The 13,303-nt window shown below is 40.9% G+C and overlaps 1 protein-coding gene across 4 annotated transcripts in view; it reads left to right on the top strand.

The window, feature by feature from the left end:
- VPS53 (VPS53 subunit of GARP complex) overlaps window positions 1-13,303 on the top strand; it is a 144,449-nt gene that overhangs the window by 104,700 nt on the left and 26,446 nt on the right. For all 4 annotated transcript variants that reach the window (XM_049858738.1, XM_049858735.1, XM_049858736.1 and 1 more), the window contains 2 exons: window positions 808-886; window positions 13,091-13,239. In XM_049858738.1, coding sequence (XP_049714695.1) covers window positions 808-886; window positions 13,091-13,239 — 228 coding nt within the window. The remainder of the gene's footprint in view (window positions 1-807; window positions 887-13,090; window positions 13,240-13,303) is intronic.

Below are 13,303 nucleotides of genomic sequence, written 5' to 3'. Positions count from 1 at the left end.
GCCATTAGATGTGTGTGTTTTCAGGGGCTGGGTGGACAGTGCTCTTAAATCCAAAAAGTTGGTGTGGCACTTCATACAGTCGAGCCTTCTTGAAATACCTATTTCCCTGGTAGTATCTTTGTTGGGGTCGGTTCCTATCCCACTGGCTTTAAATGTGCTCTAGGGATAGACCAAGCTCCTGCTTTCACAGCAACCACTGACTGAAGAAAAGTCAAAATTCTCTTTTTAGATCATTTCCTCTCAATGTTTTTTTTTTTTTCCATTTCTGATTTAAACATTTTGAGAAGACTTATTTTTGGAGGGAGATGCCTAAAGACAGACACTAGGGTTACAATTAGGGAGACTTTGTTGTTTTTGGGGTGCCGTCAAATCGACTTTTGACTCACAGCAACCTCATGTGACAGAGTAGAACTGCCCTATATGCTTTTATTGGCTGTAATCTTATGGAAGTAGATCTCCAGGCCTTTCTCCCATGGAGCCACTGGGTACGTTCAAACTGCCAGCCTTTCGGTTAGCAGCTGAGTACTTAACCGTTGTGCCACCAGGGCACCTTAGGGAGACTAGCCATGGAATTTTGTGTCCTGACTGGGTGAGGACATACCCAAGTAAAACCAGGACATGTAGCAGGACTGAAGAAAGACCCGGAATGGCTCTCCATTGTCATTAATTCCCTTTCGAAATAAAACTGGAGCTTTTCTGATGAAATGATGTGTCCAGTTTTTACACAGGTGCGTTAGGATGGGGCTGTGTCAGTCATTCAGAAAGTCGTTTTTGAAGGGTGACCATGATAATTCGTTTGATTTACAGTGTCATCTCTAGCAGTATTCAGTTGTTGGTTCAGGATCTCGATGCTGCCTGTGATCCTGCCCTGACTGCCATGAGCAAGGTAAGGTTTTTAGGAAGTGGCTTCTGACTAGACTTCCAAAAGGACTCCAGATGGTTTCTGTTGCCTCTGCGGGTAGCTTGAAGGCTCTTTGGTGCTTCAAGTATCAGCTGGGAGGAGAACGGAAAGACCTCCAAGAGTTGCCTGAAGCACTCAGTTTATCCTGTACTTTAGGCCAATTGCTTGTCCTTTTAGAATGAGACAAGGACCACATGTGTTTGAAAGTCCAAAGGAGGTGTTGTCTCTGATTAGCATCTGACATGTCCTGAAAACCTTAATGTGGTCTCACCAGAATGGGTGTGTTTGTTAGCGCTAAAAGCAGTAATTTCCTGACTCATTCATCAATCTTGCCAGCTCTTTTCTACTTCTTCCTGAGATCTGGGGCCAGTGCAGGATTATTTGATCAGGATTGTGGACTCTGGTTTCAATGTCATGGTGGCCCTCAGTCTCTAGTTCCATTTTTTGGCATTTATCATGTGCTATGCCTATTGCTATTTGGCTTTTATGTGCCCATGTCTTCTCTTCCCAAAGAATGTAAATTCCTTGAATGCATGAACCATGTCTTATACCACCCTCTACCCTCATATTATCTTCGATGAAGAAGACTGTCATGCTTTTGATTAGTTAAGTTGGAAGTAGGCAATTCTTTACTGACTTCTAGGCCAAATAACATGCTCTAGAACCTTCTGGAGTAGGAGTCAGAAAACTATAGCCTGTAGGCCAAATCTGGCCTGCTTCCTGTTTTCATAAGGTTTTGTTAGAACACACCTGTGCTCATTCCTTTATGCATTTCTGTGCCCGCTTTTGCGCTATAACAGCAGAGTTGAGTATTTGTGACAGTGTCCATATGGCCCACAAAGCCTTAAAATATTTACTCTCTGGCCCTGTTCAGAAAAATTTTGTGCCAACCTCACTTTTAGAGCCATAGGCTTTTGTACCATTCTTGCAAATTCTGGAGAAAGAACTTTGGAGCATACTGGCCAGTAGCAGAGTACAGTGGAAAGAACATTAGCTTTAGAGGCAGATAGACCTAACTCTTCAAGTTTTTCTTTTAGGGATGCTGAGCAAATGACTTAATCTCTCTGGGCCCAAGTTTCTTCATCTGTATGTTAATACAGATACCTGCCTTCCAGAGTTGTTGTGAGGATGGAACATGAAGAGAGTGACTGGCCTGGTGCCAGTCACGTAATAAGTGTTCAATAAACATTAGTTCCCTTTCCCTCTTGTCAGGAGCAGTGGCTTGTGTAAGAAGACATTTGGTCTGAATTTGTTTTGCAGATTATAAATATTTAACAAAAATATGACTAAAACCAAAAACTTAGGCCTTAGGGTTTTATGGAGTGATGTGAGGAGTCCTGAAGTAGCTCATGCCACAAAGTTCCTGTTCAAAGGCCGATCCTTTTGCCAGTTAGATATCGATATGTCTTTCCAGTATTCTCAGCGTTAATAAGTGGAACACTCTGAGCAGGCAAACTGAGGCCAATCCATTCTGTTAAAGGCAGGAACATGGCCCTAAGGACTTATTTTGTAGGTTCTGATTATCCCCTAGCTGCTGGTGAACGTTCACTACATCCTGAATGTGATCTGTTCCAGCTGCTATCTCTCCTGAACTGCCACACACTTGAGATTGGAATGCAGCTGGTGAAAGAATTTTAACATTTACCCAAGGAAGAATGGATTTTTTTTTTTTTTTCTAGTAAAATAACACTTAGAGGGGGTTTAACACTCCAGGTGTTGCTTATATGAACTGTCAGTTCATTAGGTGGATTTCCCTCAAATTTCTCCCCCAGACCCACACCAGCAAATATTAACAGAGACCATACCTTCAGAATCTTTTGTTTATACCAGAGGAAAACCACAGACTTGGGAATGCTGCAACTGGTAGACCGTTACTTTTTGTTCTGAGTCTTCTGGAGTTCTAGCAAAATGAAATCCATGTGATGAAAATGACCAGATATAAACAAGCCAAGTGGTCACAAATTGATTCAACATATGCTGTCTGTTATTTGTGCCTGTGTCCTGTTTTGTGTATTTCTTCTAGGATTTTTTTAAACTTCTGTTTTTTGGTAATGATTATGTCTGTCTCTGATTCCATCCCTTTTGCCATAGTTGAACAGTTCAATTCAGAATCTACCCAGCACAGTGCTAGGAGCTACAAGACTCGAGAAAGACATAGACCTTATCCCAGGGTGCTTAGATTCTGGTAGGTGTGGAGTAAAACATGTATGAGGGAGAGGAGTACCCTAATAACTGTAATATAAGGAAATAAGTTACCTAAAAAGAGTACAAAATATGCCCTCCATGGGCTTGCACTGAGGAAGGCCTTCAGAAGGAAGTGGCATTTGAAATAGACCATGAAGGATGGAGAAGTTTTGAGTAAATTTGAGATTAGAAAGGCATTCTGAACAGAGAAACAATATGAGCAAAGATACGAAGTTAGTAAAGTTCAGAGTTTTGTCAAAATTGCCAGTCTCGCTAAGTATCTTTAGAATTCCAAGTCTACTCTGTACGTGGACCTATAGAGTCAAGGTTGGAAACAGGGCTGCCTTCCAAGAGTTTATATTCTAGTGGGGAGAAAAGTTAGAATAGCCAATGCTGTGAATATCTTTTATATATGGTCACCTGGAATGAGGCTTCCTTCAAAAAATGGATTGAGTCAAGCTATTTGGTTATGTCCATTCCCCTGGGAGGAGATGGCATTCTCATGGGAGGCACCCATGACCTCCTCCTTGGTTGGTGTATAGGCCTTTCATGATTTGTTTCTTCACTACCTTATTATCTCAGTTTCTGCCACTCTTGTGCATATACCCTATACTCTAACCACTGAACTGCTAAATGTGAATTGTTATTTTGTGCTTCCAGTCTTTTCATGTTCTATTTCTTTTAATGCCTAGAATTATTTTCCTGCTTTTGTATGTCCAATGGGCAGTTCAGATGTCCCCCTCCCTTTTTATTGAGATATAATTCACATACCATAAAATTCACCCTTTTAAAGTGTACAATTCAGTGGTTTTTGTATATTCACAAGGTTATGCAACCATCACCTTTAATTCCTGAACAGCTTCATCTCCCCGAAAAGAAACCCTGTACCCAGTAGCACTCAGTCCCTATTCTCCCTTTCCTTTAAGCCCCTTACTACCACTAATCTATTTTATATATTATGAATTTGCCTATTCTGGACATTTCATATAAACAAAAGCATATAATATGTGTCTTTTGGGACTGGCTTCTTTCACTCAACATGTTTTCAGGGTTCATCCATGTTGTAGCATGTATCAGTACTTAATTCCTTTGTATGGCTGAATAATATTCTGTTATATGGAATACTAGATCATTATCAGATAATCCAAAAAAAAACAAAACTGGGTTTTTCAGATACATAGTTTGCAAACATTTTCTCCCATTCCATGGGTTGTTTTTTCACTTTCTTGAAAATGTTCTTTTTTGTTACTATTATTTTTTATTGTGGTGTGTATATATATATATATATATATATATATATATAAAACAAAACATTTGCCATTTCACCATTTTTTACATGTATAATTCAGTGACATTAATTACATTCATCATGTTTGCTTAGGGAGCACTGAAATTCTGTTAAGCGTGATGGAAAATTTTGGAAATGGGTGGTAGTGATAGATGCACAACATGATAGTGTTCTTTTCAACCACAAAAGATTTTTATTTTGGTGAAATTCAATTTATCTATTTTTTTTCTTGGTTGCCTTTGCTTTTGGTATTATATCTAAGAAACCATTGCCTAATCCAAGGTCACAAAGATTTACTCCTATGTTTTCTTCTAAGAATTTTATAGTTTTAGCTCTTATATTTAGGTCTTTGATCCCTTTGGAGTTAATTTTTATATATGGCGTGAGGAAGGGGTCCGCCTTCATTCTTTTGCATGTGGCTCTGCAACTGTCTCAGCACCATTTATTGAAAAGACTTTTCTTTCTCTATTGAATTGTTTTAGTTCCCTTGCCAAAAATGAATTTCCCATAAATATATGGGCTTATTTCTGGATTCTTAATTCTATTCCTTTGATCTGTAGGCCTTCTTTATGCCAGTACCACACAGTCTTGATTACTGTAGCTTTGTAGTAACTTTTGAAATTGGTAAGTATGGTGCACCAACATGTTTCTTCTTTTTTAAGATTGTTTTGGCTATCCTGGGTTCCTTGCAATGTCTTCGTTTTTTGTCCCACCTCTTTCTCCTTCAAGACACCACAATACTTAGACTACCCCTTTACTTTGTTATAGCATCTATTGCAATTATTTTTATATCTGTCTCCTGTATAAAACTGAACAACTTGAGGACTGTGTCTTAATTATTTTTGGGTCTCCAAGACATGGCACACAGTACTTACTTCACAGTCCAAAACCAAAAACCCATTGCCGTTGAGTCGATTCCGACTCATAGTGACCCTATAGGACAAAGTAGAACTGCCCCATATGGTTTCTAAGGAGCTGCCAACCTTTTGGTTAGGAGCCGTAGCTCTTAACCACTATGCCACCAGGGTTTCCTGCATAACAGTGGTACCTGCTAAATGGCTTCGAAGGTAAAGAAAACAGGAAGATGAAAGAACTGAAGGCCTGTAGATACCGATTGACCAAAGAATGATGACAAAGTGAAAAATAAATAGCTACTGAGCAGCTTTGGCTGGGTGGAGCTCGTAGACACTCAGTAGGAGAACTGGGCATCTTTGTTGGAGATGGCAGGACGACAGCGTCCCCTGAAATCTTTCTGTACAGGCAAGTGTTGCTGATAATGTGGGACTTCATAGCAGGTCTTCCTAGGACTGACTGAAGAAAGGTCAGGATTAAGGAATGCCCACTCCTTACTATTAGCTTCCCAGGGCAAGGACAAAAGCCCTGCTGTTGGGCAAGGAGAGGAGAACACAGAACGGCAAAGTTTGGTGGAAAACATGCAGAAGCTGTCTGAAATAGGCCCAGCCCAGACAGGGGAAGCAAATATGATGAGAGTTTAGCAGTCCCTCCGAGACTGTCAGTGTGAGATGTGTAGTACAGTAGTGTTGCTAACAAGTTATGTTAAGGTTTCCTTTCAGACCACTTTCCCCTCCCATATTGCACCATTTTCTTAGGTAACCTTCATGAGGTGGTAATAGCAATCCAGTACCCAAATGCACTGTCTTATTTAATCTTCACAAGAAATTTATGAGGTAGCTATGTTACTTCCCCCTTTTACAGATAAGGAAACAGAAACTGAGAGAGGTTAAATCACTCGTCCAAGGTCTCTTAGCTGGAATGTGGCAGAGCCAAGATTCAGACTCAGGTCTGTGTGTATGCAGGGTTGTACCACACCAAACAGAGTAGGTCCTAGTATCTCCTTTTGGACAATGTGGACACTGAGGCAAAATCAGGTTACGTAATTTGCCTAAAACACAGGAGCAATAAGGCAGTGTGTGGCCACTACTGCAAGGTTGATGCGAGTTCTCATGCTTACTTGATAATGAGTTCTTCAGGCATTCACAATCATGTTCCACGCTGGTCTTCAGTTCTTCTTGATCGGACACCACGACCTTCCTGCAGGGGAGAGAATGTGTTGAGCAGCCAAGCCAAGTATTCCAGTCTGTTTTTCAGTCACACTTCTCCCTGCAAACTAAGGAATTGTTATTCTGGTGTGTGTGTTCTTTTGCTTCTTTTTCATAATATACCCAAAGCAAAATAGCTTTATAGTGGTGAAGCCAGAAGTAAAGCCAAGCCCCCTGATTCTCAAAAAGGTAGTTAGTTGTTCAGAGCATTTTGGTGGAAATACCAAGAGTTCTGTCTTTTAAATGTAAATTCTGCAAATCCTTAGGAATTAGCATGCCTGATGATGGCCTTACACGTAGGATATTTAAAAAAGCAGGGACCTCCTTAAAGGGACCCGTGGTCCCCTCCTTACTACGTCTTTTTACCTAGGGCCACTCACATCCCTAGGTTGAAAGAATTGAAGTCTCTGTCCAAAATCAAGTGCACTTAGTTTTTTTTGCCCATTGATGGTAGTTTTAGAAAAGACAGAAAGAAAGAAACTGAACAAATTAAATTTCCTCATAGTCTGACGTGTAATTTCTATTAGGTTTCAGGATTGTGAACATGTACTGATTTAGATGGCTGCATTACTATCCCCCAAAGACATTTCAAAATAGCCAGGACAGTCCTCAAGTCTGTTCTCATTTTCCCCAGTCATTAAAATACAGATGTAATGCAGGAGGCCCCCAGAACTCTGTGGTTAAGAAATCCTCAGGTCCACTTTCCGGCTCCAGTGAGAGCACATCCTTCTTTTTTTATAAAAAAGATTTTTTCGTTATGAGAAAAATAAATTACCTTCACTGCAGAAAATGCAGATGACAAAAAAGAACGTAAGTCGCCTGCAATTCCTATTAACAGATGCATTTCTTTCCGTCTTTCTTTTTACAGATATGTTTTGAAAATAATCAGCTTGTATTTTTTTTTTTTTAATAAAAATCAGACTTTGATACTATTTTGTAACCTGTTTTTGTCCCTTAGCAGGTTATAATAGCTTTCTGTGTCATTAATCTGGAGCCACAGTGTTTTTAGTGATTACATAGTATTCCATAGTATTTATTGTTTTTTGTATCCCATGTATTTGTTGTTAAAATCATAACAATAGCTCATATTTTTTATGAAATTAGTATGTGTTCAGAGCGTTCTGTGCATCATCTTTCAATAACTGCATGTATTACAGATATTATCCTCATCCCAATTTTACAGATGAGAAAACTGAGGCTCAGAGAGGGACAGGAACTTGCCCAATCACACAGTTAGAAGGTTGCACAGACAGTATTAGAACTCATGATTGGCTGGCTCCAAATGTCATCATCTTCAGTTCTATAATCTTCTGCATCCCTTAAAATGTATTTGGTAAGGTTCGCTTTTGATGGCTATTAAGGTTATTTCTACTTTTTCACAGTGATAAACAGTCTGACGACAGATACCCTCATGTATGTATATTTCTGGACATTCATAATTATTCACTTCCTTTGCCTTAAGAGGAGTTGCCCAGGTTAGAAAAGCTACATAAAATTCTAAGGTTTATGAGATATTTTCAGATTGCTTTTAAGAAAGGTTGTACAAATTCACCTTGCCATCGGCCAGGCGGTGAATGGAAAAATATATGTATTTTCTGAAGGCCTTTGTTGCTCTAATTTCTATTGTGAATCTTTCTGAGTTTCCCTTTGGAGTTAAGGAGCACGTGTCCCTGATCAAAGAAGTGAGAGGAGACGTTCTTCCCTCCTCCTCTCACCGTCACCACTGCTGCCACGCCGTCTATGGTTCGACCACGTTCTACACCGAGATTTTGCTCCCCCCAGTTCCCCCAGCAAATTTCAAGTTCATTTAGGGTGGTAACCGCTTCTTTTAGAAAACAGTAAGATTAAGTGGAAAAAACGTGGACTTTGGAGTTAGACAAACCTGTGTCTAGATCTCAGCCTGCTGCTTAGAAGTTATGTTTCACTAGGCAGGTCACTTGTCTGCAAGCCTGTCTGAGCACCTGTGACGCGGGAGTGATAGTACCTCCTTCACTGCATTGTTATAAGCAGTAAGCTCACATGAAAGTGTCAGCCATGGTGCCTAGCACTTAGTAGGTCTTTAATAAATGTCTCTTCTCCCTTTTTGTTCTCCACACAATGCTTGGTCCAGTGCTGAACACCAGAAAGTACCTATAAACATAGTAAATGCTTGTTCTATGGGTAACAGCAGCCCAGGCAAAGATCAGAGTGTGTGCATGAATGAGTGCGTGCCTGCATGCATGCATGAGTGAGTAGTGAGTGCATGAGTGTGTGGGTGCGTGGGTGTGTGCATACGTGCTTGTGTGTGTGCCTGAGTGAGGATGGTCCCTGGGGACTGATGACCCAGCAGCCTAAACCACAGCACCAGACCCTGACTGCCGCCTGAAGTGTTCCTTGAGTCCAGACGTCTGACTCTGTGCTCTTATATATCTAATCCAGTGATCAAAATGAATAGATGAAAATTTAAACTTTCAATTGAGAAAGATTAGTTTCTCAGGAGACCTCTTTCTAGGCCTCATGTAGCAACAGAAAAAAAACAAGTTCCATGGTAAGCTAGTTGTGGAACACTGCTCTCTGATCAGTGGTTTGGTCAGACCGATGCTACAGCAGGCTTGCTCCAAGAAGTGGTTACCTCCCTGTGAAGTATCAGCACAGACCAGGCACACCCTCCCCAGGCAGTGGAACCACAGGCCCTAGTGATGTTCCGGCTACATAGTCGTCCCTCCGTGGTTAGATATGGGATGCTGTAAGCTCTGAGCAGTATCAGCCTGATCATTTCCCTGCTTGCTGTTTCTGTCAGCCCTGCATCTTAGTTCCTGCTTCTTCTGCAAGCTGTTTTTCTTGTTGTTTATATAGTACCCATTGAGCATCATCTGGTATTCACCCCCAAAACAAAAGGAGAAACTTTAAGAGTAGAAGGATAAATTTTAAATGTCAAGTGCAGGGTTTGCCTGGAAAAGTTGGAGTCATATTTCTGCTGATGGCTTTTCGTGATGTTTCTTCTTCCAGTGCAAGCTAGTGTTTATTTCCTTTTTAGAAAGAGGCCTTTGCTTGATCACTGTGTGTTTCATTAGCTTCTCCTTGAGAAACAGCACTTCTCCTTAACGAAGGACCAATTAAGTGCTTTTATTCCTTAAAAAAAAAAAAGCAAATGTCCAGGAAGCAGCCTTATGTAGTGTTTGACCTAGATGTCCCACCTCTGCCAGTTACCAGCTGTGTGACTTTGAGCAAGTTACCTAACCTCGTTGAGCTTTTTTTTTTCTGTAATTGTGCTAAACTATATATAACAAGGGGCCCTGGTGGTGCAATGGCTAAGTGTTTGGCAGCTAAACAAAAGGTCAGCAGTACAAATCCACCAGCCGTTCCTTGGGAACCCTATGGGGCAGTTCTACTCTGTTTTATAGGGTCACTATGAGTCAGAATCAACTCGACAGCAACGGGTATATATAACAACAGTTTGCCATGTTAACCATTTTTAAGTGCAATTCAGTGATATAATTTACATTTACCACGTTGTGCTACCATCACTAGTATCCATTTCCAAATGTTTTGTATTGCCCTAAAAAGAAACTCCATACTCCTTCAGCAATAATTCCAACTCCTTCCTCCCCCTAGGCCCTGGAAACCACTCATAAACTTTGTGTCTATTTATTTGTCTGTTCTACATATTTCATATGAGTTGAATCATACAATATTTGACCTTTTGTATCTGACTTATTTCATTTAACATACTGTTTTCAAGGTTCATCCATGTTGTAGCATGTACCAGAATTTCATTTCTCTTCATGACAGAATAATACCCTGTTGTATGTACATCCCACATTTTGTTCATCCATTCATCTGTTGATGGACACTTGGATTGTTTCCACCTTTTGGCTATTGTGAATAATGCTGCCATGAACACTGGGGTACATGTATCTGTTTGAGTCCCTACTTCCAGTTCCTTTGGGTATATACCTAGTAGTAGAATTGCTCAGCCATATGGTAATTGCATAAGCTGTTTGAGTTTCCTCATCTACAAGATTGTTGTGAGAACTAAATGAGATCATTTATGAAGAGTAAGTGAGGTGATATATATAGTGCCAAGTATAGTGGCCTGCACATGGTAGGTCCTAACATAGGTGCCTTGGGCAATTTAAGTTACAGCCAAAATCTAAGTCAGCCGGGGGTATAGATGATGGTCAGCATCAAACCATCTGAGGCAATGACAGGACAGAATCAATGCTAACAAGAAATGTTTTAAAAACAGTAAAGCAATATCAACTTTCATTGTTCTCCAGTACTTTAAATCACTCTCTTACTTTGTTAAGCTGACTCAAATTTGAAATCATGAATCCACTTGGCTTGTGTTAATATTTCTTTTAACTTGCCCATCGGAGTCATAACTGGCTAGAGTGTTAAAGTGAATCAGATATTTTCACTTACGTTCCAGTTTTGGTCACATCCTGACGTGGCTAGTGGCTATCAAGACCTGTTAGATGTTGTGCATATATAACCAATGGGAACTTGAGGAAGTCCCAAGTCCCACACTCATTCTTCTTGCTTTAGAATTGCTTTGTAACCAATGACGGTACATGTCACCACCTCCGTTTCTGGTTGTTTTCTGTTAACAGAGAACTGTAATGTTTAGATAATTGTTTATAAACTCTTTTGAGATTTTGAAATATAAAACACTGCCAACTTGGAAAACAGTAGTCATTACTGTGGGAGAGCTTCATTCATGTTGACTGAAGGGTAGGGGCCTTGGGCTCCCTGCCTGGTCTGCCCTGTTTACCCAGGGCATTCTCAAGCTGCTTCGAGTCTTGCAGCAGAGCTGGGGAAAAGAAGATGAAATGTAGACATTAACAGCATCTGTCAGTTTTGGCCTCACCCTCATGAGCTCATTTAAAATCACCTAGGATGCTTATTCTTTGGGTGGGTCAAATCTTTAAGATCAGATGGAAAAAGAAGCCACTTGAATGTTAAAGATAATGAGGAAAGTATTACACATAACCAAAGCATTAGAATATAAACAAAGTCAGTTCATATTAGACCTTTCTACTGTTTTTCCAATGTTTCTTTCTATTTTTTTCCCAAAAAAAAATCAGAGACTTCTCTTCCTGTGGTCTACTTGTGAGACCTTGCCTAAGACTGTCATGTCTCTGGGCCTTTTCTTATCTGTAAAATGAAGATGATCTATGATTCTGTGCTTACACATACCTAGAGCTTTTAGCATACAAATTTCTGCTGATTTGAGGAGACATTAAGACAAAGCAGAGAGTATCTGAGCTTCCCAGGAGCTGGAGAATCATCCATGTTCAGTATGATTCTTTCAGACAAGCCCTCTCAATATCCAATTTTTCCTTCTCCCAGGAGCTCTATAAAAATAGCGTTTTCTTGCCAGAGATATCAAGGCCTCAGGACTACTGACCTCCTTCTGTGAACTTATTATATGGTTTGCATTTGGCTTAGGATCTGTTTAGCAGACAGACTAGCTCCATTCTGTGAGGCTGACTCAGCAGAACTCCCCCAGCACATTCCCGCTCTTTTCAGGGTTAAAGTGGGTTCCCTGCAGCTTTGGGGCAGGCTGGTGGCACCCGTGCTGCCCCCATTCTTCCATGGATACCAAAGAGGGAAGAACCACTACAGCACTGCTTCCCTCTCTGTTTTCTAGTGTCCAGTGCTGCTAAGTACCACTTACTCCAAGAAGTTTAGCCAGCGACATTCACTCTAGATGTTTTCCAGAGCATTTCCCCTAATTCTCCTGAGGTTGTTAGCACTTGGGTGAAAGCAAGTATCTCATTTGTGTTCATGGCCTAGTCAGGGACCACGTTAGCCCTCTCGTTGCTATTCCTTTCCCCCCACCCCTGTCATCCACACGGTCACTGTGCCTCTTTCCTGCCCTGTTCCCTTTGTCACTGTCTTACCCTCTGATCTGCCCCTGGTGTTTGCTGGAGAGCATCTTTCCTTTCCTTTTATTAAAATCCCAACATAATCCTAAAGATTTTAGGAGTTTAAGATTCTACACACACACCTTTGTTCTATATTTTGTTATGAAAAATTTCAAGTATATAGACAAGTAAGAGAGAATAGTATAATGAACCCCGTGTATCTACCGCCGAGCGTCACTGGTTTCATTTGTGTCCCCATGTTCTTCCCCAACCTCAGATTATTTTGAAGCAAATCTCATACACCATATCATCTCTAGTTTCCTTTTCAAAAACTCCCAAACTTCTCCCAGTTTATTTGAGAGAAAGGTATAAGTCAATTCTCTTCCAGGTTTCATTTCTTTTAGCCCAGCCAAGTTTCTGATCTCCCAAGCAACCAGTCTGCTCTGAATTCGATGTCCCTCCTCTATCCTCCTGCAGTCCCCTACTGGTGAAACAGTTGACAGAAGAATGGGACCGTCAGTTTGTCTGACTGGAGAGGATTCCTTCAGAAGATGGCAGCTTAGATAGGAAGGGAAGGCTGTTTCAATTATATGGATAGGGCAGGGAAAGGCAGGTTACACTTGGCTGTCAACAGTAGGGTGGGCAAACTTGCTTTTATTCATGATTAACTCCTACAGAATGGATAGGCCCCTTCCTGTGATAACAAGCTATGGCCTTAATTTCTATCCCACCTGCCCCTGCCCTGATGACAGGTGAGGCTGCTCCTAAGGAGGATCTAAAGGCTTGCTCTGTCCTGTCTTTATTTCAGATGCAGTGGCAGAATGTGGAGCACGTTGGTGACCAGAGCCCCTACGTCACCTCTGTCATTCTTCACATTAAACAGAACGTCCCCATCATCCGTGACAACCTCGCTTCCACACGGAAGTACTTCACTCAGTTCTGCATTAAATTTGCCAAGTAAGTCCTGGCACATTCTCATCACTGGGTTATTTTTAATGCCACACTTACCACCCAGCATGCT

This window comes from Elephas maximus, chromosome 19, assembly GCF_024166365.1.
Source record: "Elephas maximus indicus isolate mEleMax1 chromosome 19, mEleMax1 primary haplotype, whole genome shotgun sequence".
NCBI lineage: Eukaryota > Metazoa > Chordata > Mammalia > Proboscidea > Elephantidae > Elephas > Elephas maximus.
The sequence above is the reverse complement of the archived record's forward strand: the minus strand, read 5'-3'. Positions and strand labels throughout refer to the sequence as shown.